Consider the following 27,257-nt stretch of genomic DNA (forward strand, 5'->3'; position numbering starts at 1 on the left):
CTGGCTTCAGTATTTGAACTACTCTTACCTGCTTCTGCTTCCAGTAATGTTATCTAATCCTCTCAATAATTTAGTCCACTTAGGTGTTGTTTCTACCAGTTAACAAATGAGCAAACTGAAGCTCAGAAAACTTTATGCTGGCCAGTCCTAGTAGTGGCAACATTGAAATCTAGGTCCGTCTGATCACCAAGACATGCCGATTCTTAGGAGACTGTGGAAGAGCAGAAAAAGTACATTCTTAGTCTATAAAACCTATAAATCAAACAGTTTCCTTTCGTTATTATTTATGAACGTGTATTTGGAGTTTGGGAGTTTAGGTGAATTTTTGAAAAAAATAGGTGAAGATTTGTGTGGTGGAGTTTGAATTGTTATCTTTCACCTGTAGGTCTTTGAAGACTAATTCGATGTTTCACTTTTCTCCATAGATCTTAGTACAATGCCAGGCATATAGGAGGACAGTATTCAGGAAGTATGTGGGTGCCTGATGGTCCAAAATAAGAAGAGATAACACAGTACAGGAAAGATAGCTAGGGAGGGGGTGGGGGAGACAACCACAAGTAATTCATCTTTTCCCTTCCTTTCTTTCTTATGAAAAATTCTCAATCAGGTATTTTCTACCATTTCATCCTCAAGGTCTCAGCTTTAAAGTCACTTTGTCAGAAAAACTTTCTCTGAGCACATCTTTAAGCATCCTCCCCGATGCCATTATTCTCCATCAACTTGTTTATTTCCCTTGTAGGATTTGTCACAATTCATAATGTATTGTTGTTACCTGTTTTTAGCCTTTCTCCTGCATAGATTGCCCCGGGAGCGAAGACCAGTGGTCTTCTTCATTCATCTACCCAGAGCACCTAGCACAGTTTCTGCCACATAGCAGGTGTTTAGGTATTGATGGAAGAAAAGAAGACAAAGATGGCAAATATTACATACTTTCTGCAGAGCAGTGTCTTTTACATTGGAGTAAAGGGAAAAGTTGTCTTGAGTGCCAAGTGTTAATGAAAATTATTTTATTATATTGAATATGTATATACATAAGCTAGGTATAAACTCAAGCATAATGCTCTTAAACAACTATAAAATCAAATATTTTTATAAATTAAAAGTAAACAAAACTACCAAATCAATAAGTTCAAATGACCGTTATTCTAATGCAGGATTTCTCAGCCTGTTCCTATAACTGTGTTATATAGAATGGTGTCAGTAACTTCGAGATATTATTTGCTGTTTCAGAATAATTAGATATTGAACTTTTCGAAAACTCTGCCAACAAGAAACGCTCAAATGCCAATTTTTATAGTAGTATCACTTGATAACTGGTAGAGCTGTCTTGTTAATAATATAAAATTGCTTATGTGTATTGAGCACTAGCTATGTGGTTGGGACATGTGCTTTACACATGTATTAACTTATTTAATCCTCACAATTATTTTCTTCAGTTTATAGGTATGAAAACAGGCACAGACAGGTATAGTAACTTGCCTAAGCTTTCAAGCAAGTAAGAGGCAACTCAGGGATTCAAACCCAGGCAGTCGGGCTCCAGAGACCAGGTTCTTTTTTTTTTTTTTTTTCCGAGATGGAGTCTTGCTCTGTCGCCCAGGCTGGAGTGCAGTGGTGCAATCTCGGCTCACTGCAAGCTCCACCTCCTGGGTTCACGCCATTCTCCTGCCTCAGCCTCCCGAGCAGCTGGGACTACAGGCGCCTGCCGCCACACCCGGCTAATTTTTTTGTAGTTTTTTTTAGTAAAGATGGGGTTTCACCGTGTTAGCCAGGATGGTCTCGATCTCCTGACCTCGTGATCCGCCCACCTCGGCCTCCCAAAGTGCTGGGATTACAGGCGTGAGCCACTGCGCCAGGCAAGAGACCAGGTTCTTAAGCACCGTGTTGTGCAACCTCTTAAGTTACTAACTTGAAGATGTGATTAGCATTGTGTCATTAAAATCTACATTAATTGGATTCCTAATCAACTTTCTATGGACTCGGTAACAGAAAAATTCTTCTTCGCCTATTTGTTACCACATTTACTGTCATATAAAATGGCATCCACATATAATCCATATTATATATCCATCCATATAATATGCTAAGTTCCTTTGGAGCAGTAATTGTATCTGATTTTGTTCACTCTTTTATCTCAAAGTATTAGCACAGTACCTGGGATATAGTAATGGAAATGTAAAATGGTACAGCCATTGTGGAAAATGGTATGGCAGTTCTTCAAAAAATTAAATAAAGGACAGGCACAGCGCCTCACACTTGTGATCTCAGCACTTTGGGAGTGTGAGGCTGGAGGATCAGTTAACGCCAAGAGTTTGAGGCTAGCCTGCGCAACAGAGCAAGACTCCATCTCTACAAAAAAAATTTTTTTAATTAGCCAGGCATGGTGACACATGCCTGTAGTCCTAGCTACTCTGGAGGCTGAGGTGGGAGAATTGGTTGAACCTAGGGGTTCAAGTTTACAGTGAGCTATGAACCCACCACTGTATTCCAGTCTGGGTGACAGAGTGAAACCTTGCCTCTAAAAAAAAAAAAAGAAATATAAAATTCCCATACCATCTAGCAGTTCTACTTCAGGGTATATCCCAAAAGAAGTGAAAGCAGGAACCCAACAGATATTTGTACACCCGTGTTCACCAAGCATTATTCACAATAGCTGAGAGGTGGAAGCAAGTGTCAGTGCAGGGACAAATAGGTAATTGAGATGTGGTATATACACACAAGGGAATATTGTTCAGCCTTAAAAAGGAAGGAAATTCTGGCACGTGCTACAACATGGATGAGCTGAAATAAGCCAGTCACAAAAGGACAAATAATGATTCCACTTTTTTTGAGACAGAGTCTCGCTCTGTTGCCCAGGCTGGAGGGCAGTGGTGCAATCTCGGCTCGCTGCAACCGCCGCCTCCTGGGTTTAAGCAGTCCTCATGCCTCAGCCTCCCAAGTAGCTGGCATTACAGGCGCCCACCATCACGCCTGGCTAATTTTCGTATTTTTAGTAGAGACAGGGTTTCATCATGTTGGCCAGGCTGGTCTTGAACTCCTGACCTCAGGTGATCCACCTGCCTCGGCCTCCCGAAATGCTGGGATTACAGGCGTGAGCGATTGTACCCGACCTGAGTGATTCCACTTATATGAGGTAGCTAGAGTAGTCAAAGTCAGAGGCAGTAGAGTGGTGTTTGGCAGGGGCTGGATACGGAGTTTCATTTGGGGCAAACAAAAAAGTTCTGGAGATGGATGGTGGTGCTGGTTGCACAACGGTGTGAATGTTCTTCATACCACTGAACTATATACTTAAAATAGCTAAAATGGTAGATTTTGTTATATGTATTTTACCACAGTATTTTTAAAAAGTTGGTTGAAGGAATATATTTTCCCACTGCTTTTTTCTACCTGAACTGCTTTGAAACCTTTGTATATAGCATATTAGGCTATCATTTGGCTTTCATTTAAATTAAAAATACAAATGTAAATATGGACACTAAATATATATGGCCAGTTATAAGGTGCATTTACAGATAATAGGTATGCTTAATTTTAGATTTTTACTGGAATGAAAACAATGAAAACTTCAATAGGGAATTTGTAAATCCCTATGTCTGAGATATAAAGAATATGTCTGAGAAACCCACGGAGTCTGCAGACCCCCATTTGAGCAATATTGCTAAAGAGACTTTGTTGCAACCAGGTCAAAACCCCCATATCCTTAGAGACCATCCCTAGGAGATTGCTTAAGAAGCAGGTAATAGCGGCTGCTTCTGGGGTGGTTGACTTATTTTTAATGTACACCATTTTATATTGTTTAAATTATTTAGCATGTGTTACTTATTTTAAGAAGCAAATAATTGGGTCAGGGACAGGGAACCCCTTTGAAGTGCTTTGGAAATACATTGTTATCCAGAACTTAACACCTTTAAGTGGACACCTTGAAAAGAAAACGATAAATGTGTAGTATGAAGCGTTTGAAGTGCCTGAAAGTTGGGGCAGTGACTGGCGGTGTTTTCGGCAGTGTTCCTCTTCCTGCAGGTATCGCAGGACTTCCCTTTCCTCCACCCCAGTGAGACCAGTGTCCTGAATCGACTCTGCCGGCTCGGCACAGACTATATTCGCTTCACTGAGTTCATTGAACAGTACACGGGCCATGTGCAACAACAGGTGGGTCCTGTTCTCTGTGGGTGTACACCTCTAGAGGGCAGGAGCTATGTCAAGCTTTCACTTCTAGAGGGCAGGAGCTATGTCAAGCTTTCACCTCTAGAGGGCAGGAACTATGTCAAGCTTTCACCTCTAGAGGGCAGGAGCTATGTCAAGCTTTCAGTGAATTTATCGGTAATTCATGTGAAATAAGTTATAGATTTCTCATCACTAGAAATATTCAAGTGAAGGCAAGGCCTCTAATTGGTTTGTTTATATAACTTTTAAAAGAAACAAGCCTGATAATGTCTTTCTCAGGTTTCAGGGCCTGAGCTGAGAAGTTGGCTTCTGTTTGTTTGATTTCAGGATCACCATCCATCTCAACAGGGCCAAGGTGGGTTACATGGAATCTACCTGAGGGCCTTCTGCACAGGGCTGGATTCTGTTTTGCAGCCTTATCGCCAAGCGCTGCTTGATTTGGAACAAGAGGTAAGAAGGAGGAGATATAGGAAACACCTCTGGGACAGTAGATTAGGGCATGTTCTTGAATCTGAAATGCCCTTTGATAAGATCAGGTAGTTAAGAGTGAGCAGTTGCGTGCATGGCTGGAAGGTACAGTGTTCTCTCAGTGATTGCCCAACCTGTGATCAGAGTGGCTTACAGATCATGGCAAAGACTCTTTAGTGAGTTTATAAGATCCCTGGCTTGGTTTCTTTATGGCCCGAAAATCAGGATTAATAACCTGATTAAATTATCAGTTCTCGATAGCCTAAAATTAACACTTAAGCCCATCATGAGATTCTCTTCTCATTTTCATAGATCAAATAGATTCGAGATATTTTGTGTGGAGCTCTAATCACAAAGTTTTTTATTGCAGTTCCTGGGTGATCCCCATCTCTCCATATCACATGTCAACTACTTCCTAGACCAGGTATGCTGCCCAAATAACCAAATGCCTTGCAATCTGTTGATAGTGTTAGAATAATCTAATTTATGATACTGTTTTTGAGAACTTTTTTTCTTCTGGATTCAGAGCCTAACATTTTATATTTTGTGCATTTTGTATGTTTTACTAGATCAAAACTGTTTAAAGATTTCCAAATATAGTTAAAACTTAATGTCTGATATTAACGCTAATGTTACTGCTCTATATGGACATCAGTATTAACAAGTATGCCAGCCTCAGAAATAGAAACTGCTTCCCTACTGGGCATGGTGGTACACACCTCTAATCCAAGCACTTTGGGAGGCCGAGGTGGTTGGATCACTTGAGGTCAGGTGTTGGAGACCAGCCTGGCCAAAATGGTGAAACCCTGTCTCTACTAAACATACAAAAATTAGTCGGTTGTGGTGGCATGCACCTGTAGTCCCAGCTACTTGGGAGGCTAACGTTCTGAATCCAGGGGTGGAGGTTGCAGTGAGCTGGGATCCTACCACTATACTCCAGCCTGGGTGACAGAGTGAGACCCTGTCTCAAAAAAAAAAAAAAAAAAAGAGAAAAAAAAGAAACTGCCTCTCTCTGCCATCCTCTTCCTAGCTGCAGCAAACCTCCACATCAAATTGCCTTAGGATGCTGGATCTTGACTGTTCTGTGGTATTGCCATTTTATCTTAAGTTGAACTATTTAGAAACAAAAGCATTTCCCAAGTTGATTTTTTTCCCTTACATTTGATTACATACCCTTCTAATTATTCTCTACTTTGCAGTTCCAGCTTCTTTTTCCCTCTGTGATGGTTGTAGTAGAACAAATTAAAAGTCAAAAGGTGAGAACTTTCCTTATTCCTTTTGCTTTGCTAAGCACTGAGGGAATATTACTAATTAATTTTGCTTTACATTATTTTTCGAAGACCCTAGTTTTTAGTAGTTTTTATTCATTCATTTAACAATATCTGCTTGGTTATCATGTTAAGTGTCAGGAATGCAAAAGTATGACTCTGTCTTTAAACACCTCCTGGTCCAGAAGGTAGAGGAAATGTTCATAGATGTTCCCAAGAATGTTGTTGGGGTAAGAAAAAAAGTGCTGTGGATGTTTGCAGGTGAGAGGAACCTGCAGTAAGGGTTTAGAACTGTTGGGTGTGAAGCAGAAAGTTAATTATTAGGAAGAAGGTAATAGGTTTATGGTTAGTGTGCTGGCAGTTTTCTGAGAATTTTGAGATCAGTGAGTGAAAGCCAGATGTTTAATAAATATGCCTATTCTTATCACAAGTTTTTATCAGGTGTATTGAGAAGTTAGGAGAATGTCTTTCTGGGCAGAGTTAATAATTCTGAGGAATAAATGCTTTGAGATTTCATATTAGAAGAATCTGCTGTCCTATTGAATTGGTCCACAATTGGACCAAGTGGACAAATGGATTAAACATCTTTAGCTCAAGTCGTCATTTTTTTTAAGCTCTTCATTTGTGCCTTAGCTTATTAGGGGTGTTCATTTTCATTAATATAACTAGTAAACCAGTTAATCTGCCACATTGCTGCATCATTTTTAACTGTGTAAGTGTAGAAACAAGTGCTCTGCTATGTTCATGCTGTGCCAGCAAAGCCAGTGGTGGGTGCTCATTGGCCCTTCAAAGCTGATTGTCCTCATCAAATAACAACATCCAGGTTTTACTGTCACTGGCTGTGTACTAGGCACTGTGCTAAGTGCTTTAAATACATTATCACACACAATCCACTAAAGGGCTAAGTTGGTTAAGGGGTGTGCCCAGTGTCACACAGATAGTAGTAAATGGGTTTATATCCCAGCTCTATCTGGCTCCAAAGAGTGTGCTCTTAACCACTAGATTAAACTATCTCCCAAAATAAAAGGAGACATTCTAGGCAAATAGAGTTAATGAGGACAGCATAAGGGAGCCAGGCCTAGCTGCACGTCTCAGTTGGCCTTCAACTTCCGCTGGCTATAGGAAGGAGAGTGGAAAATAGGGGGATTGCAGATGGCTGAATCTTCCTTCCTGCCAGGATAGTGGTAGAGAAACTAGTGTACCAAGGCTCTTCAGAGTTTTTAAAATCAGGTGGTCAAGATTCTAGGTTTGGGTTGAGAATGGAGATTGATTGCAAACAGGCACAAAGGCGCTTTTTGGAGTAGTGGAAATGTTATAAAACTGGATTGTGGTAATGGTTGCCCAGTGTTTGAAATTTACTAAAAATTGTTTATTAGTATGCTTAAAATGGGTGAATTTCATTGTAAATTATACCTCAAAGTGGTAAAAATAAAAGTCTGGGGACCGGGCATGGTGGCTCACGCCTGTAATCCCAGCACTTCGGGAGGCCGAGGCGGGCGGACCACGAGGTCAGGAGATCGAGACCATCCTGGCTAACACAGTGAAACCCTGTCTCTACTAAAAATACAAAAAAAATTAGCCAGGCGTGGTGGCGGGCGCCTGTGTCGCACCACTCGGGAGGCTGAGGCAGGAGAATGGTGTGAACCCAGGAGGCAGAGCTTGCAGTGAGCCAAGATTGCACCACTGCACTCCAGTGTGGGCGACGGAACAAGACTCCGTCTCAAAAAAAAAAAAAAAAAAAAGTCTGAAGAACATAGAGGCAGAGGATTTTTGAAAAAGTATATACCTTAGAAGTAGACTGAATTGGGCCTTAACTTGAAATAAAAAGCTTTCCTTGGCTTTGGTGTTCCAACTCTAAATGATTCTGGTTGCTTTAAGTGCAGTGGTTCTCACACTTTACTGTGCATTAGAATCACCTGGAGGGCTTGTGGAAACACTGAGTGCTGGGTTCTAACCAAGAGTTTGCATGTCTGATGAGTCTCCAGGTCATGCTGCTGATGGGAGAGAGGTCCCTCTTTGAGAACCACTATGTGTAAATCTTAGGAGAAAGTTTATCCCCAGTCTCTCCTAGATTGTGCCCTCTTGGTTGAATATGGAATAAGAATGTGTCTTGCATGGACTCTTAGAATGGAATCCAGTTTGACAAGGCCGTATTTTCCACAGATTCATGGTTGTCAAATCCTGGAAACAGTCTACAAACACAGCTGTGGGGGGTTGCCTCCTGTTCGAAGTGCACTGGAAAAGTAAGTCATGGCTTAACTGGGAATTGGTGGTGGAGGTGGGTGGTCAAATTATTTGACTTCTCACATGTTTTATTTTCAGGTCATTTCAGGTTTCCCTCTTGGGAAGGTTATAACCAGGATAGAAAAAGCTCCATGAGCAGAGGAGCCCATGTAACCTTTATTATGGCTCAGGCCTTGCAAAAAGGGCTATAGAGTGTTGAGTGTCAAAGCCAGGATTTAGGTGCCTGGATGACCTTGAGGCAATCTTTTTAAATGTTTAGATCCTGTTATCCTTGCAGGAGTTCCATTACATGTGCCAGATGTTGCTTGCTGTGTCTAAACATGTGTATTTGAGTAGCTGGTATTTTCAAATTGAAGGTCCTTAAAAATGTTTATGCTTTATAATCCCATAATGCCACTCTTAGGAATTTTATCCTAACAAAACTATTTAATAGAAGAAAATAACTATATGCACAAATGTGTTCATTGCAATGTTGTCTACTATATCAGGAAATTAGAAAATTACCAACAGTAGAAGAAAATTTAAATGATGATATATTCACTTGATAGACTATAAAGCCACTAAAAGTGTAGGTACTATAACATGTAAACTATTTTATATAAATATGTACTGACAAATGATACAAAATTGTATTTATCTTGTGATTACAACAATATGAAAACATGTAGAGTATAATCAAAGACTGCCTGTTTGAGCTTTCCATTTATCCATTTTCCTTATTTTAAAAAAATTGTGACATTCATTGAAAAATTGTAATAGATGGTCCCTGAGGCCACTCGCAACTCTGTTTTGTTCTTTTTTTCTTATTTTATTTTAATTTTTTGTAGAGAGAAGGCTTTGCTATGTTGCCCAGGCTGGTCTCGAACTCCTAGGCTCAACCGAGCTTCCCATCTTGGCCTCCCAAAGTGTTGAGATTACAGGTGTGAGCCACCGCACCTGGCCACTCACAACTCTTAATCTCCACTCTAACCACTGCATGAGTAAATCCTCCAGAACATTCCTTAGGGACTTAATTCTCTATTATACTTTTGTGTATAGAATATAAAATCTAATGTAGATGATACTATATATACATGTTTGTTCTGTGTTTGCAGGGACCAAACTTTACAGACCACATACTCAGAAATGCATAAATGTAAATAGCTTCACATTTGATCTTTTTAAAGAGAGATTCCATTCAGTTAGCATACTACAAATAACACAGTCAAGTTCTTGTAATTTCTTTTTCTCCCAACCTTTTATTTTGAAAAATTTTAAACCTACAAAAAAGTTGAAAGAAACATATAATAAAACACTTGTAGGCTGAGCTCGGTGGCTCACGCTTGTAATCCCAGCACTTTGGAAGGCTGAGGCAGAGGGATCGCTTGAGCCCAGGAGTTCGAGACCAGCCTGGGCAACATAGTGAGACCCTGTCTGTACCAAAAATAAAAAAATTAGCCAGGTGTGGCGCCTGCCTGTAGTCCCAGCTACGGGAAGCTGAGGCAGAAGGATTGCTTTAGCCCAGGAGGTTGATGCTGCAGTGAGCTGAGATCTCGCCACTGTAATCCAGCCTGGATGACAGAATGAGACCCTGTCTCAAAACAAAAAACAAAAAAAACCAACCAAACGCTAGTATATCCTTTAGTTTCACCATTTGTTAACATTTGCCACGTTTGATTTCTCTTTTTCTCCTTCTATACGTATATGTGAAATGCACACATTTTTTTGCAGAATCATTTGAAAGTAGTCACAGATACCCTAACACTTAAATACTTCAGCTTGTATCACTTTAGAAAAAAGGCATTCTTGGCTGGGCATGGTGGCACACACCTGTATTCCTAGCACTTTGAGAGGCCAAGGTGGGTGGATAGCTTGAGCCTAGGAGACCAGCCCAGGCAACATAGTGAGACCCCGTCTATACAAATACAAAAAAAGTAGGCATGCTGTGTGAGCCTGTGGGCCCAGCTACTTAGGAGGCTGAGGTGGGAGGGTGGCTTGAGTCCAGGAGGTCGAAACTGCAGTGAGCCATGATCGTGCTACAGCACTCCAGCCTGGGCAACAGAGTGAGACCCTGTCTCAAAAAAAAAGAAAAAAGAAAAAAAGAAAAAGAAAAGAAAAAGGGATTCTCTTATAGAACATCAATTCCATATTACACCCAAGAAAGTTAACATTAATTCAGTAATACTATATCCAAATTTTTCTAGTTGTCCCTCAGAATTCCTTCATAGCTGTTCTTTTTTTGCAATCCAGGATCCAATCAGTGTTCACATACTACATTTTGTTCTCATATCTTTTTAGTCTCCTTTAATTTAGAACCGTCCCCCTTGCCTTTTGTTGTTCTTGGTGTTTTGGATGACGCTGACATTTTAAGAGTCCTGACCAGCTGTCCTGTATAATGGTCCACAATCTGGATTTATTGTTTCCCTATGACTAGATTCATATTAAACATTTTTTGGCAAGAATACTATGTAGGTGATATTATTTCCCATTACATCATATTAGAAGGTACAGAAAGTAACTATATCCCATCACGGATGTTATGAAATTGGATCACTTGGCTTAGGTGTTTTCATCACGTGCTGCTCCATTATAGAGGTACATTTTCCCCTTTTTAATTAATATGCTATCTGGTGGGTGATCCTTTGAGACCATCTGAATATCCTATTCCCCAACAACCATTCTGCATTTTGTTTTAGTTTCTGAATTTTGCTAGATAATAGTTTTTCATGTATACCTGGCACTCACATATTGAATATTCTCTCCCTATGTGATTCCAACAAAAATAAAACAAATTTAATACTGTGTTAGCCAAAAAGAGACTCCATTAAGTCGATTTTTTAAATTTTTTATTATTTTTTATGCTATAAAACAGTTGTACATATTTAGGACCCATCAGTTTTGAAAATTACATAAAAGAAGGGAAGAAAATGTCTTCCCTAAAATAATATCAGCACATATACTGAACATTTTAGATTTCATTGTGTAGGCTGCAAATATGGAAATTCAGTGAGTTAGTTCACCCACATTTAAATTAAAATAGCACAATTATTTTTAACTTAATTGGTTATTTCCGTCATGACTCATCAAATTCTCAGGCCTCTGTTTATCCTGTAACAGTTTAAAGCATGACTTCTGAGCCTCTTACTTTCTACTCTGCCCAGAATCCTGGCCGTTTGTCATGGGGTCATGTATAAACAGCTCTCAGCCTGGATGCTCCATGGACTCCTCTTGGACCAGCATGAAGAATTCTTTATCAAACAGGGGCCATCTTCTGGTAATGTCAGTGCCCAGCCAGAAGAGGACGAGGAGGATCTGGGCATTGGGGGGCTGACAGGAAAACAACTGAGAGAACTCCAGGACTTGGTAAGAGCCCAAAAAGCAGCCTAGCACTCTCCTGCCAGGAGTCAGAAAAGCATGCACACAAATGATCTTCTGGTGATCCCTTCTTAGCTCATAGCTGAGCACCTTCCATCAATCCTTTGGATGTAAACATTCGGCTTTATCTTAACTAGTGTGAGACTATAAAATAGAAAATATGTTTGTGAGATTCTTTTTGTTTCCTCTTTCCCAATATATGCATTTGAGAGATTATAAGTCTTACTTATATAGCTACTCTAATGGAGCAGCTAGCTACATTTTAGATTTTAAATACAGTTTGGAGTTTTGTTTTTTTTTTAAAGACAGATTCTCACCCATCGCCCAGGCTGGAGTGCGATGGCGCAATCTTGGCTCACTGCAGCCACTGCCTCCCAGGTTCAAGCAATTCTCCTGCCTCAGCCTCCCAAGTACCTGGAACCAGGCATGTGCCACCATGCCTGGCTAATTTTCATATTTTTTATTTTCATATTTTTAGTAGAGACAGGGTTTTGTCATGTTGGCCAGGCTGGTCTCGAACGCCTGACCTCAGGTGATCCACCTGCCTCGGCCTGTAAGTGTTGGGATTACAGGCATGAGCCACCGTGCCTGGCCAGTTTGGTGTTTTGATTAGACTCCTCAAAGTTCTACATTGTCCATATTCATCCATTCATCCATCCATCCATTCATTCATTTATCCTGTGGCAATATTTCATTGAATGCCTGTTATGTGCTAGGCATTGTTCTAGGTGCTACAAATAAAAAGTAGTAGTGTCTGTCCCTAAGGAGCTCATAGTTTAGGGGAAGAGATATAGAAAAGTAAACAGTTACATTACAGTGTGCTAAGGGCTCTGAAAAGACTAAATATGGGTATTCTTGGAACATGGTCATGGGATAGGGTCTTGGAGTGACTAGGGAAGGCTTTTCAGTGGAAGGTATGTCTAAATTGCAAAGAGTTTGGGAGGAGCCATCAAGAGACATCCAGGCAGAAGGAATGATATGTGTAAAGGTACAGGGGCCATTAAGGACATGGTTCATTTGGGGAAACAGTAGTAATTCAATTGAAATGATCAAGTAAAGGCTGAAGTAAAATGTTACAAGAGATGGTGTGAGGGAGAGGTGGTACTTGAAACTGTTAAGTTGGTACTTGATGAAACTTGAGTTAAGCAGAGGCAAGATCACAAAGGTGCATGTAAACAGTGGAAATGAGTTTGTACTTGAACCTGAAAAGAGTTGGGGGCTATTGAATTTTAAGCAAGTGGGTACCACAGTCAGACTTCATGATAAATCACTCTGGATGCTGTGTGGGGAATCATTTTTTAAAAATCAAGATTAGAGGCAGGTCGATCAGTTAAGAGAGTGTTGGGGAGACTTAGGTGAAAATAATAGTCCCCTAAACCAAAGATACTAACATTGAATATGAAAAAAGAGCAAAGAGGTGTGAGAGATGTTTAGAGCGTGGAATCAATAGGCTTAGTGAGTGCTTGGAAATGAGTCAAGAGGGAAGAATCATTGATGATACCCAGGTTTCTGCCTTCAGCAGCTGGGCAAGTAGTGACGATAGGGGTGTATACTGCTGGTATGCGGGGAAGAAGATGGGTCTAATGGGGGGCATGTTGAGTTTGAGGAACTTGTGGGAAATGTTCAGTGGGCTGAGCCTGGAGCTCATGAGAGCACTCCAGCTTACTTTAAATCTACATATGGAATCATCAGCATGGGGCTTGGAGGTTTTTATTCTGGGGCCCTTGGGTGGCTTCAGGAGGTTCATGAAATGTTATATGTCTGTACATTTGTCTGGAAGATCCATAGCTTTTATGATTGCAGAGAGGTCTGTGACCTAAAAATTAAAACTATGTGTTACACTGATCAGTCACAGAAGACGATGTGATTGTATAGGAAGTGTAGGCTGAGAGGAAAAGACAGTCTGGGACAGTGCCCTGAGGAGCACCAGCAGAGAAGACATAGAGAGAAGACCTGGAAAACAAAAAAGACCACCTCTTTCATCGTATAAGTAAGGAAGCTGGTCGACTGTGCAAGTTTTTACTCAGTAGTAAAGGCAGAGTGAGGGCCCAAATCCCTGTATTTAAGCCACTCTTATTTCCACCATGCCACTCTGCTGCCTGAAGATGAAATACATCTCTCCAAAATGGGTGGTTTGAGAACTGTGCAATACCAGATTTGAAGTCCCTGCGTCTTTACTTTAAATCATGGGTTGGGAGAGTTACTAGGTATTTTCTTGTTTTCCTTTTCTTGCTTCACACTGCATCTCGATGTGTATTCTTTCCTTGACTAGCGCCTGATTGAGGAAGAGAACATGCTGGCACCATCTCTGAAGCAGTTTTCCCTACGAGTGGAGATTTTGCCATCCTACATTCCAGTGAGGGTTGCTGAAAAAATCCTGTTTGTTGGAGAATCTGTCCAGATGTTTGAGAATCAAAATGTGAACCTGACTAGAAAAGGTAGAAATCTCCTTGTCCAATGTACCACACCCTCAAAAGCTCTTCTTCCTTGATACTGTGTGGCCCCACAGCATGCCTGGTCAGAGCGAGTGGTCGATAATATTCCTATCCTGAGATTGTAGCAGAATCATGACGTTTGTCTGAGAAGCAGGTGAAGTTGCTGCCCCACTGAGATTAGCCCTCCCCAGAAAACCCTAACTGTCCTGGGTATTCTCCGTCCTCCTTTGACGGTGTCTTCCTATTTTGCAGGATCCATTTTGAAAAACCAGGAAGACACTTTTGCTGCAGAGCTGCACCGTCTCAAGCAGCAGCCACTCTTCAGCTTGGTGGACTTTGAACAGGTGGTGGATCGCATTCGCAGCACTGTGGCTGAGGTTTGTGTTTCGTCATATATATATATATATGTTTTTTTTTTTTAGGAAAAATTGGACTAGTTTCCTACAAATTGAGTTACTTGGTCGGGCGCAGTGGCTCACGCCTGCAGTCTCAACACTTTGGGAGGCCAAGGCAAGTGGATCACCTGAGGTCAGGAGTTCAAGACCAGCCCGGCCAACATGGTGAAACCCCGTCTCTACTGAAAATACAAAAATTAGTCGGGTGTGGTGGCATGCACCTGTAGTCCCAGCTGCTTACAAGGCTGAGGCAGGAGAATCGCTTAAACCCGGGAGGCAGAGGTTGCAGTCAGCCGAGATCACACCATTGCACTCCAGCCTGGGTGACAGAGCAAGACCCTGTCTCAAAAAAAAAAAAAAAAGACATTGAGTTACTTGACTTTTGTTTTTTTCTTGATGTGTTAAGAACCGAGCTTGGAAAGAGCCGTTGCAGAGAGTTGAAGGCAGAAAGTAGAAAAGAAAAGCCTCTGTTTTCATTAACAGAGGCAGAACTGCCTTCCCATTTTCCTATCTAACTAAAAGACAGGTGGTTTTTAGTTGGTTAGTTAGTTGAATAAAGGGGGGGGTCTTGGTTTAAATTCTGAAAATCAGCATTTTGGATCTGTCTCTATCGTTTGCAATAACTCCTAGGAATCAACTCTTTCTGACTAAATTTTGTGTCTTTCTTGTAGTTTAGTATGGCTCATAACTTGTACTTTCATTTCTATACACAATCATCTTATGAGGAAAGCAGAACAAATATTATTTTCTCATTCTTATAAATGAAGCAAACACTCAGCAAGCTGACTTATCTGGCTTGCCTGGTGTGGCACAGTGAGTAGCCATAGTGAGGTCAGTGCCAGGCCTCCGACTCCTGGTGCACAGTCTTCTTCATTTTGAATTGTGCTGGTGCCACCGACTTAAATTGTGACCAGTAATTTTTCAAAGGAGCATATATGTTCTGTGGCTTATATTAACATTTGTCTCATGGATATGTGATAACACGAAATGAGACATTTAGTCAGCTGTGTTGTTAACTATATTCATGGCTTTCAACGTTGGCTAAGCATAGAATCGCATGAGAAAATTTTATTTTTTATTTTTTATCTTTTTATGGAGTCTCGCTGTGTCACCCAGATTGGAGTGCAATGGCGTGATCTCGGCTCACTGCAACCTCTGCCTCCTGGGTTCAAGCGATTCTCCCGCCTCAGCCTCCCAAGTAGCTGGGATTACAGGCACACATCACCATGCCCAGCTAATTTTTGTATTTTTAGTAGAGATGGGGTTTCACCATGTTGGCCAGGCTGGTCTCAAACTCGTGAGCTCAAGTGATCCTCCCACCTCAGCCTCCCAAAGTCCTGGGATTATAGATGTGAGCCACTGCGCCCGGCCCGCATGAGGAAATTTTAAAACCTGCACTTGCACCAAGTCCTTACTTCCAGAGCTTCTGATTCATAGGTCAGGAGAGGGTAGGTACCTTTATTTTATTTTATTTTTGAGACAGGGTCTTGCTTTGTCGCCCAGGCTGAAGTGCAGTGGAGCAATCGCGGCTCACTACAAACTCCGCCTCCTGGGTTGAAGCAATTCACGTGCCTCAGCCTCCTGAGTAGCTGGGACTGCAGGCCTGCACCAGCATGCCTGGCAGACTTTTTTGTATTTTAATAGAGATGGGGGTTTCACCATGTTGGCCAGGCTGGTCTTGAACATTTGGGCTCAAGTGATCCTCCTGCCTTGGCCTCCCAAAGTGCTAAGATTACAGGTGTGAGCCACCACGCCCGGCAGGTACTTCTATTTAAGCAAGCCAGTCCACCCACCAAAGACAAACCTCTACAGGGGTTTTTGAAAGAGACAGGACTAAAAAGCAGTGCACTTCGCTCAGTGTCTGGAACTGCTAAGAGCATCAAATCTCCATGGGTTAGAAGCACAGTAATCTATTATAAATATGGTTTCCCTTTCTAGTCACTGTCTCAAAAACTCCTGGTCATCAGAGGTAGAGCTGTGATATAGACACAGAATGTTCGATCTTAAAATGGCTATGAAGTATCATTTGATTTGAATCTTTCTGGGCAAGTAAATATCTAAATGACCCATGTTCCTGTCCTTTCAAATTTTTAAGACATTGCCTCAACCCTGTCTGTAGGCCAAGGCAGTTTGTAGTCTAGAGGGGTTGGTATCAGTTCCTTTCATTTTTGAAAACTGAATCTAGTTCTGTTGCTTTATCATTTTTATTATAAATCTTTGGAAAGTATAATTAATGGAAGAAAGTAAAATTGTACTGAGTGAATTATAAACAATAGAAAAATTGTTTTTTCTTGTGAAAGTTTGCGAGAAATTATATTTCCAATTTGTAAAAATGATAAGCAAACTGAAGCACAGACTCTTTGAAGTTTCTTAGAATTGTAGTTAATAGACTTTGGAAGCATTATTGCAACAATAACAGCCTACAGCAATGAAAAGCTGTGCCCTGAAGGAAAAGTGGGGAGTGTTTTGTAAATATGTGTTATATTTATCCCTTTTGGGATTCTTTCTCTCCTTTAAAAATTTTTTTCTTTAAAGTGTGTATACTATGTGAATCTATTTCTGTAAAGTTCAAAAACAGGCAAAGTGAATCTGGCGCTAGAGGTCAGGACTATATTTGCCTTTGAGTCAATGGGAGGGGCATGAGTGGGGCTTCTAGGGTGCTGGCAACACTCAGTTCGTTCCATTTCTTGATCTGGGTGCTGGTAATACAGGTGTTCAATTTGTAAAAGTCTTCAAGCTGTGAACTTATGACTTGTACTTTTCTGTATGTATTTTGGTACTTCAACAAAAGGTTTTAAAAATTCTGAGGTACTTAATAGTTTTCATTTTAATTATGTCTTTAGTTTTTACTGCTTACATAGAGAAATGGTGGTATTACTTTTTGTGGTTAATCTTATAACTTGCAACGTGTTGAACTCTTTTTAGTTGTAATAGTCTGATTCTATCAGTTGTTCTAAGTAGATGATCATACCATCTGCAAATGAGAGAACTTTCCTTCTATTTTTATTTTTATTTTTTGAGATGGAGTCTTGCTGTGTTGCCCAGGCTGGTCTTGAACTCCTCGGCTCAGGTGGTCCTTCTGTGAGCCACCATACCCAGTGCAGAGCTTTTTATCATAAGTAGATGTTGAATTTTATCAGCTGCTCTTTCTGTGTCAATTAAGGTTCAGTTTCTTGCTCTGGGTTATTTTTCTCCTTTAGTCTATTTATATGATAAATTTCTGGTTAGATTTTGAGATACTGATTCTTCCTGAGATAAACACTACTTGATTGGATGTTTTACATCTGTATTCACTAGTTGTATTAGTCTGTTCTCATGCTGCTAATAAAGACATACCCAAGACTGGGTAATTTATAAAGGAAAGTGGTTTACTGAACTCACAGTTCACATGGCTGGGGAGGCCTCACAGTCATGGCTGAAGGCGAATGAGGAGCATAGTCAGGTTTTACGTGGCAGCAGGCAAGAGAGCTTCTGTAGGGGGACTCCCCTTTATAAAATACTATAAAAATATATAAAATATATAATTTATTATAAAGTAAATCATCCCTTTATAAGAGTGATTTATTCCCTCTCAGAAGAACAGCATGAGAAAGACCACCCCCATGATTCAATCACCTCCCACCGGGTTCCTCCCACAACACGTGGGAGTTATGGAAGCTACAATTCAAGATGAGGTTTGGGTGGGGACACAGCCAAATCATGTCACTGTGAAATAAGACTATACCCTTCTTTTCCTGTATTTTGCTTATGTGGTTTTGGAATAAAGATTCTACAGTCCTCATAAAATGGGCTAGTTAGGTTTTGTTCTTTTTCTATTTTTTAGAACAGTTTATATAAGACAGGAATTCTTACTGAAAGTTTGAATTTACCTGAAAAATAATATAAGCTAGATAGTTTTAGGAGGGAAAACTTACCTAGTTCAGTGTATTTAAAACCTATTGACATAAAACAGGTATTTCTTGTATTAATTTTGGTATTTTCTAGGAATTTACCTATTTCATCTAGATTTAATTTAAAAAATCTGTAGTCATTTATGTTTTATTTAGAATTTCTTTTTATTGTTTAGTCTTATTAGTCTTTTCAAAGAACAAGCTTTTGTTTTTAATCTTTTTTCTTTTTTTTTTTTTTTTGAGACAGAGTCTCACTGTGGCCCAGGCTGGAGTGTATTGATGCAATCTTAGCTCACTGCAGCCTCCACCTCCCAGGTTCAAGGGATTCTCCCACCTCAGCTCCTGAGTAGCTGGGATTACAGGCGTGCACCACAACGCCCAGCTAATTTTTGTATTTTTAGTACAGATGGGGTTTCACCACGTTGGCCAGGCTGGTCTCGAACTCCTGACCTCAAGTGATCCACCTGCCTCGGCTTCTCAAAGTGCTGGGATTATAGGTGTGAGCCACTGGGCCTGGCTTTTTCTTTAATTTAAAAAAAAATTTGTAGAGACAGCTTCTCGCTCTGTCACCCAAGCTGGAGAGCAGTGGTGCAATGATGAGTCACTGCAGCGCGATCTCCAGGCTCAATCAATTTTCCCATCTCAGCCTCCCAAGTAGCTGGGACTAGAGGTGCATGCCACCATGCCCAGATAATTCTTTTCTTTTTTTTTTTTTTTTTTTTTTTGAGACACAGTCTTACTCTTCTTACTCTTCTTACTGTGTCGCCTGGGCTAGAGTGCAGTGGTGTAATCCTAGTTCACTGCAGCCTCCAATTCCTGGGCTCAAGCAATCTTCCCTTCTGCCTCAGCCTTCCAAAGTACAGGGATTACAGGCGTGAGCCTCAGCACCTGGCCTTTCATTTTCTTTTTTTTCCCCAGAGACAGGGTCTTGTTCTATCTCCCAGGCTGGAGTGCAGTGATGTCATCATAGCTCACCATAATCTTGAACTCTTAGGGTAAAGCAATCCTCCTGCCTCAGCCTCCTGAGTAGCTAGTATTACAGGTGCAAATCACCATGCCCTGCTAATTTTTAAACTCTTTTGTAGAGACGGAGTCTCAGTATGTTGCCCAGGCTGGTCTACAACTCTTGGCTTCAAGCAGTCATCCCATCTCAGCCTCCCAAAGTGCTGGGATTACAGATGTGAGCCACAACACCTCAGCACTGCAGTTTTGACCTGCTTCATTTCTGACCTGGGCCAATTCACCCATCCTTAGGCAACCTGGTGGTCCCCCACTCCCAGGTGGTCACCGTATTGATGCCGAATTTATTGTGGACACCTGATTGGTGTAGCACACTACAGCCCAGAATTCCTAGACTCAAGTGAAACTTCTGCCCCAGCCTCCCAAGTAACTGGGCCTGTAGGCACGCACCACTGCACCCACCAGGCTTTTTCTTTTTTTAATTTTATTTTTTAAATATATATTTTGGGGTCAGGCGCAGTGGCTAATGTCTGTAATTCCAGCACTTTGGGAGGCCAAGGCAGGCGGATCACTTGATGTCAGGAGTTTGAGACCAGCCAGGCCAACATGGCGAAACCCTGTCTCTACTAAAATAAACTACAAAAATTAGCCAGGTGCAGTGGTGCGTGCCTATAGTCCCAGCTACTCGGGAGGCTGAAGCAGGAGAATTGCTTGAACCTCGGAGGCAGAGGTTGCAGCAAGCTGAGATGGCGCCACTGCATTCCAGCCTGGGCAATAGAGTAAGACTCCGTCTCAAAATAAAATAAAATAGAGATACACACACACACACACACACATATATATATATTTGTTTTTTGTTTGAATTCTGTGTTTCACTGGTATCTGCCTTTTTCTTTATTAGTTTCTTCCTTCGTGTTTTTTTTTTTTTTTTTTACTCTTTCCCGGGTTGAAAGCTTGACTCCTTTATTTTTAACCTGTGTTTTCTGAGAAATATATATAAAACTTTACATATTGTTTTGACTGTGTCTCACAAGTTTTTGGCATGTAGTGTTTTCATTATATTCTATATAATTCTAATTAATTTTGTTTATGATTTTTTAACCAAGGAATTTGTTTTAATTTTATTGCATTATAGTTGGAGAACATAGTCTGAATTATATTGTTTCTTTGGAATCTATTGCAGGTTTCTTTATGGACTAATACAGGGTCTGGGTTTTTTTTGTTTGTCTGTTTTGTTTTGTTTTGTTTTGAGATGGAGTTTTGCTCTGTCACCCAGGCTGGAGTGCAGTGGCGTGATCTCAGCTCACTGCAACCTCTGCCTCCCGGGTTCAAGCGATTCTCTTGCCTCAGCCTCCTGAGTAGCTGGGGTTACAGGCATGTGCCACTACGCCCGGCTAATTTTTGTATTTTTAGTTGAGATGGGGTTTCGCCATGTTGTGCTGGCTGATCCCGAACTCCTGAGCTCAAGTGATCCGCCCACTTCGGCCTTCCAAAGTGCTGGGATTACAGGCGTGAGCCACCACACCTGGCCTAATATATTCTTTACTTAGATTCTATTTTGTTAGTTACTAAGATCACTATCCAGCTTCCTTTCAAATCATATTTACCTGATACACTCTTCCATCCTTTATCTGCAACCTTTCTGTGTGCTTTCATCCCACTCTTCCTACCCTGCCAGTCCCTAAGCAGCCACTGATCTGATCTACTCCCTGTCACTCTAGGTTAGTTTGCACTTTCTAGAGTTGATAAAAATGAAATCATACAGTATGCACTCTTTTGGAGGAGACCAGGCTTCTTTTACTCAGCATAATTATTTTGAGATGAACCCATGTTGCATTTATCAATGGTTTATTCCTTTATATTGCTTACTAGTATTCTATTGTTTATACCAGTGTGTTTATCCATTCATCCTTGATAAATATTTGGGTGGCTTCCCAATGTCTTTTTTTTTTTTTAAGACGGAGTCTCGCTCTGTCTCCAGGTTGGAGTGCAGTGGCGCGATCTCTGCTTACTGCAACCTCCATCTCCCGGGTTCAAGCGATTCCCCTGCCTCAGCCTCCCGAGCAGCTGGGATTACAGGCACCCGCCACCAAGCCCAGCCAATTTTTTGTATTTTTAGTAGAGATGGGGTTTCACCATGTTGGCCAGGATGGTTTCGATCTCTCTTTTTTTTTTTAAATTTTATTATTATTATACTTTAAGTTTTAGGGTACATGTGCACAACGTGCAGGTTTGTTACATATGTATACATGTGCCATGTTGGTGTGCTGCACCCATTAACTCGTTATTTAGCATTAGGTATATCTCCTAATGCTATTCCTCCCCCCTCCCCCCACCCAACAACAGTCCCCGGTGTGTGATGTTCCCCTTCCTGTGTCCATGTGTTCTCATTGTTCAATTCCCACCTATGAGTGAGAACATGCGGTGTTTGGTTTTTTGTCCTTGTGATAGTTTGCTGAGAATGATGGTTTCCAGTTTCATCCATGTCCCTACAAAGGACATGAACTCACCATTTTTTATGGCTGCATAGTATTCCATGGTGTATATGTGCCACATTTACGATTAACAAAATGTGATTTCAATCTCTTGACCTTGTGCTCCGCCCACCTTGGCCTCCCAAAGTGCTGGGATTCCCCACTGTCTTTTTCATTTGCATGTCTGTAATGACTAATGAGGTTGAACATTTTTTCATGTGCCTCTTTGCCTATTTTTTACTGGGTTTTTGTTTTCTTGTTGTTGAATTTTGAGAGTCCTTTATGTATTCTGAATTTAAGTTCTTTAACAGATATGTGACTTACAAATATTTTCTCACAATTTTTTTTTTTTTTTTGAGACAGAGTCTTGCCCTGTTGCCCAGGCTGGAGTGCAGTGGTGCAATCTCGGCTCATTGCAAGCTCTGCCTCCTGGGTTCAAGTGATTCTTCTGCGTCTGCCTCCCAAGTAGCTGGGACTACAGGCGCCTGCCACCATGCCTGGCTAATTTTTGTACTTTTAGTAGAGATGGGGTTTCACCGTGTTAGCCAGGATGGTCTCGACCTCCTAACCTTGTGATCCGCCCACCTCAGCCTCCTTAAGTGCTGGGATTTACAGACATGAGCCACCGCGCCTGGGCTATTTTCTCACAATTTATGACTTGTCCCAGAAGTTGTTAATTTTGATGAAATCCAGTTTACCTTTTGTTTTTCTTTTATGGATCATGTTTTTGGTGTTATGTCTAAGAACTCTGCCTAACTCAAGGATATTAAGATTTTCTCTTCTCTTTTCTTCCAGAAATTTTATAGTTTTCAGTTTTATACCCAGGTCTATGATTGATATGCTTGGACCTGTGTCCCCGCCAAAATTTCTTGAGTTGTAGGGGCGTGGTGGGAGATGATTGGTTCGTGGGGCAGTTTCTCATGAATGGTTTAGCACCATTCCCCTTGGTACTGTCCTCACGATAGTAAGTTCTCATGAGATCTGGTTGTTTAAATGTGTGCAGCACCTCCCCCTTGCTCTCTCTTGCTCCTATTCCTGCCATGTGAGACGCCTTTGCCTTCTGCCATGATTGTAAGTTTCCTGAGGCCTCCCTAGAAGCCAAGCTGAAGCCACCGTGCTTCCTGTGCAGCCTGCAGAACTGTGAGCAACTCAACCTCTTTTCTTCATTAATTACCCAGTCTAAGGTATTCTTTACAGCAGTGTGAGAACGGAATAATACATTGATTGTTTTGAGTAAATTTTTCTATGTGGGGCAAGGTATAGTCTTCTTTTAATACATTGCTGGATTTGTATGGAACCATTCTTTGCAGGAGTTCTCACTGTAATGAAATTTGTCCCTGTTTTGTTGGTTGTTTTCATAGCATCTCTGGAAGTTGATGGTAGAAGAATCCGATTTACTGGGTCAGCTGAAGGTAATGGCTTAGCTGTTGTAATTCTTATGGTGATGCTGGTAGGCAGTGACTTGCATTTTCTGATGTTTCCTGAGAGCACTGGTTGCCTATACCCAGACTTCCAGAGTCAACTCATTTGTTCTTATCCAAGTGAGCAAACTATACCTAATGCCACAAATCTACTATAATACAAAGATTTGGGAGTGTACTTTTTTCTGGCATATATATATAATTATGTTGCTATTGAATAAATAATGCCAAATACACACCAGTCATCCTGCTATGCGGAACTAAGTATGCTTCTTTGAAATGCCAAATGCCTATATCTTTTGTAGCTTGGGCTCAAATTGATGAAATTACAAATTACTGTATACGTGTAATTCCTCAGGACAGTGAGGAGCTCCTGCCTTGCTTTACTGAATTGTAAATTGAAATTCTTTCCTCAGATCATTAAAGACTTTTACCTTCTGGGACGTGGAGAACTGTTTCAGGCCTTCATTGACACAGCTCAACACATGTTAAAAACACCACCCACTGCAGTAACTGAGCATGGTAATTGTCAGCAGCCCTGAGAATGATCAACTGATTGACATTGTAGGGTATTTCTTGGCTGTTGCTGACCCTTTTAAGGCCTGCTCCACATAAGAGCAGCCTGATGAGTTACAGAGCAGTGGCTTCCAGAGATGGAAGGCCCTTGCAGGTAGGCTTCATGGTGGGGTCATTGGGAACAGTGTCTTGGCCTGTGACCCTTCCTGGAAGAGTTGGTTCAGGCCTTCAAACCAGGTATTTTTTCTCATTGGATTATAGCCATATATACTTTATGGGCCATATTGGGACTTAGTGCTGCTTGTAGTTTTGCAGTAGAATTCTTTAGGTGTGAATGATGGAAACTCACCCGAACTAGCCTACTTAGCAAAGGGAAATGGATTTGCTATTGTATCTAAAACCCCAGTGGGAAAACTTTGATTCATTCTCTCTCTCTCTCTCATTCACTCATTCACCATATCTTGTCTGTGTCTCTTGTGAACACTTTGATGACCTTCTGGAAACATGATCACAGCAGCTCCCAGGAATATGCCTCACAGTGTCCTCTACGGAAGGAACTGAACCCAGTCCCTCTTGTTGCAAGTTAGAGAATTCTAGGGAATTATCTAGGTTTTGATTGGCCCAGCCCACATCACATCCCTATCCCTGTATCAGTCAAAGAGGTCAGACACTAGACTATGCCTAGTTCAGTGAAGAGTCTACCCCTTGACCCACTGATGTCCATTCCCATTCATACTGCATGAGTAGAGTTGGGTAAGGATCCAAAAAAAGAAACTGTGAGAAAGAAAATACATACACACAGGCTGATCATTTTTCTAATTCAGTAAAACCATAGATGTCCACTGTACTTATATAGTACAAATATAAGTACTTGTGGTTGCAAATATCAGAAAATCCAATTCAAACTCACTTAAGCAAAGCAAAAGGAAAGAAATAATGTATTGATTCTCATAACTGAAAAGCTCAGACGTATGATGGTTTTCAGCTAAGTTTGATCCAGTGACAGGTGTGGCACCTTTAGGACTTGGTCTCTTTCCGTCTTTTACCTCTTTCTTCTCAGACAGACCTGCTCTGTATGGTAGCAAGATAGTCTCTAGCCAAGTTTACATCCTACTAAGCCCCTGTTTATCTTGAAAAAAGAGCTGGACTCTTTTAGAGTCTGAATAGAGCCTCTGGATTGGCCTGGCTTGGTCATGTTAATATCCCTAAACAATATAGCATAACAAAGTAGAGTATTACATTCCATTTGATCATGCCTACATCACCCAGCTACCCCTAGAATCAGGTGTTGTCTAGTACTAACCCACTGGAAATATGTGAACTGTACTGAATAGGGATGATTCTCCAAGGAAAATCAAGAGGCAGTTTGTCAGCAAGAAGAGAAGGATGGATGGATGTTAGACAAATGAAACAGATGTCCACTGTGTCCTGTTAGCATTGAGCATGTTGGGGGAGAAGTGGAAAGCTAGAGGAGTCTGGGTTTGTTATGTAGTCAAGCGTCCCTGTCAGCCTGCGTGTTCTTTCTTGCAGATGTGAATGTGGCCTTTCAACAGTCAGCACACAAGGTATTGCTAGATGATGACAACCTTCTCCCTCTGTTGCACTTGACAATCGAGTATCACGGAAAGGAGCACAAAGGTTTGCCACTCCTCCCTGCCACCTTCAAGTTCCTACTGGTCATCATCCATTTTCCCATCTCTGCTTCCATCCCCCGCCACAGAAACCATATAATTTTGGATCTTAGAAATCAGCTAGTACAGTACTATAATTCTATAGAGAAGAAAAGGAAAGTCCAGAAGTCCAGAGAGGCTAAGTGAGATGCCCAGGCCATGTTTTGGGGGAGTTGGTTTTTTTGGTTTTTTTTTGTCATGCTGCTGGAATGGTCCCTGTTTATTTCCAGCCCCCAGATTTTAAGGCTGAGGAAAGAATCTCTAGAAGACCTCCCAAGAGAACCTCACATAGAAGTTTCCTTGCCCCCTTCTTTGTGTCCCCTGTAAGCTTCTGACATCGCAGACTCCATTGAGCTCTGTTGCTTTTCTTTTGGAGACAGAGTCTCACTCTGTTGACCAGGCTGGAGTGCAGTGGCACAATCTTGGCTCACTACAACCTCTGCCTTCCAGGTTCAAACAATTCTCATGCCTCAGCCCCCCTGAGTAGCTGGGACTACAAGTGCGTGCCACCACGCCCAGCTAATTTATGTATTTTTAGTAGAGACGGGGTTTCACTGTATTGCCCAGACTGGTCTTGAACTCCTGTGAGCTCTAGTTTCATTAATGTTATTCACTTGTTGAGTCTCTGGTTCTAGATTAACCAAGTTGTTATCTTTTCTTTTTTTCTTTTCTTTTATCACAGCAGATGCTACTCAGGCAAGAGAAGGGCCTTCTCGGGAAACTTCTCCCCGGGAATCCCCTGCATCTGGCTGGGCAGCCCTAGGTCTTTCCTACAAAGTACAGTGGCCACTACATATTCTTTTCACCCCAGCTGTCCTGGAAAAGTGAGTATTTCTGAGTTTCTCACAGGTAAATATGACCCACCTTACTTGTAAGGGAAGAAACTAGCAGGAACAGAATTAGTGGGAAAGCAAGGTGTGGTGGCACACACCTGTAATCCCAGCTAGTCCAGAGCCTGAGCGGGAGGATCCCTGAAGCCCAGGATTTCAAATCCATCCTGGGCAACATAGCGAGACCCCTATCTCATTTAAAATAAAAAAAAAAATTAATGGGAGCAAGAGAGCCACCCAACTAGTTTTTAACAATCTGTAAATCAAAAGTTGTAAACCCTTATGCCTTCAAGGGGCTAGACTGATCACATTAATAAGTGAAGCCACAGATATGAGACACGGAGTTGGAATCAATGGGAGGGCATATCTACTTCAAACCGTCGTTTTTTTAAATTGCCAAATAATAAGCATTTTGTTGGCCGCCAGTTTGTGAGCTCTGGAAAATAAGGTCTCAGGCACCATGTCGAGATAATGGCCCTTGATGATTCCATCACACCTGACAAGGTCTCTCCCTCACTTTTGTAATATTTTTTGTTGATTTACTTGGGAAAATCCTCCAGCCTACATGTCTGCTATGGATATTAGCCACTGGGGAGAAGACTGCCTCCTTACCCCCAGGGAGAGACAACAGGGGCAGCCAAGCTTGGGGGTGGAATAAAGGAGCTGACCAAGCTGGAGTCTCCTTCTGTCAGGTCAGCCTTGTTCTTTATCATGAGAGCTTGCCAAGTGCTGTTGCTTGGCTTGGTCAGGACCTAATGTCCCCAAACCAGAGATCTACAGAAAAGAGGTAAGAGAAGCAAATGTGGCTGGTGGTGGCTTTTGAAATCTATCCTCACGCCATATCTAGGAACTTCCCAAACCCAATTACTGGTCAGAGAACTGGCCCCTGGCCTGGATGGAGGATTGAAGCTGTCATACTCTGTGAAGCCAGAGGAATGAAGAAAAGGGAAACAAAAAGGCCATCTCTTCTTCCAGCCACCACTCTTAATCCTTCCTGTTCTTCCTAGCCCTCTCTACTTTTTTGAGGTAGAGAAGCTTAGGGTAGAATAGACTGGGCATAAACTAGAAAAGATGAGACTGGTTCAGGGAGAAGATTCTATGGCAAATTCAGAGCCCACGGCCCAGCTAAGCAAGTGGCATGGACCCTGTACAAAGCTTCCAAAGATCCTTA

The 27,257-nt window shown here is 41.5% G+C and overlaps 1 protein-coding gene across 4 annotated transcripts in view; it reads left to right on the top strand.

Moving 5' to 3' along the window:
* TUBGCP4 (tubulin gamma complex component 4) overlaps positions 1-27,257 on the top strand; it is a 39,948-nt gene that overhangs the window by 1,055 nt on the left and 11,636 nt on the right. For 2 of the 4 annotated variants that reach the window (XM_055363544.2, XM_055363546.2), the window contains exons 2-13: positions 4,018-4,146; positions 4,489-4,611; positions 5,000-5,053; positions 5,829-5,885; positions 8,061-8,140; positions 11,282-11,483; positions 13,768-13,933; positions 14,183-14,307; positions 23,011-23,061; positions 23,487-23,592; positions 25,117-25,224; positions 25,939-26,080. In XM_055363544.2, coding sequence (XP_055219519.1) covers positions 4,018-4,146; positions 4,489-4,611; positions 5,000-5,053; positions 5,829-5,885; positions 8,061-8,140; positions 11,282-11,483; positions 13,768-13,933; positions 14,183-14,307; positions 23,011-23,061; positions 23,487-23,592; positions 25,117-25,224; positions 25,939-26,080 — 1,343 coding nt within the window. The remainder of the gene's footprint in view (positions 1-4,017; positions 4,147-4,488; positions 4,612-4,999; positions 5,054-5,828; positions 5,886-8,060; positions 8,141-11,281; positions 11,484-13,767; positions 13,934-14,182; positions 14,308-23,010; positions 23,062-23,486; positions 23,593-25,116; positions 25,225-25,938; positions 26,081-27,257) is intronic. The other 2 variants (XM_055363545.2, XM_055363547.2) reach the window with 1 other exon arrangement.

This window comes from Gorilla gorilla, chromosome 16 (genome assembly GCF_029281585.2).
Source record: "Gorilla gorilla gorilla isolate KB3781 chromosome 16, NHGRI_mGorGor1-v2.1_pri, whole genome shotgun sequence".
NCBI classification, from domain to species: domain Eukaryota; kingdom Metazoa; phylum Chordata; class Mammalia; order Primates; family Hominidae; genus Gorilla; species Gorilla gorilla.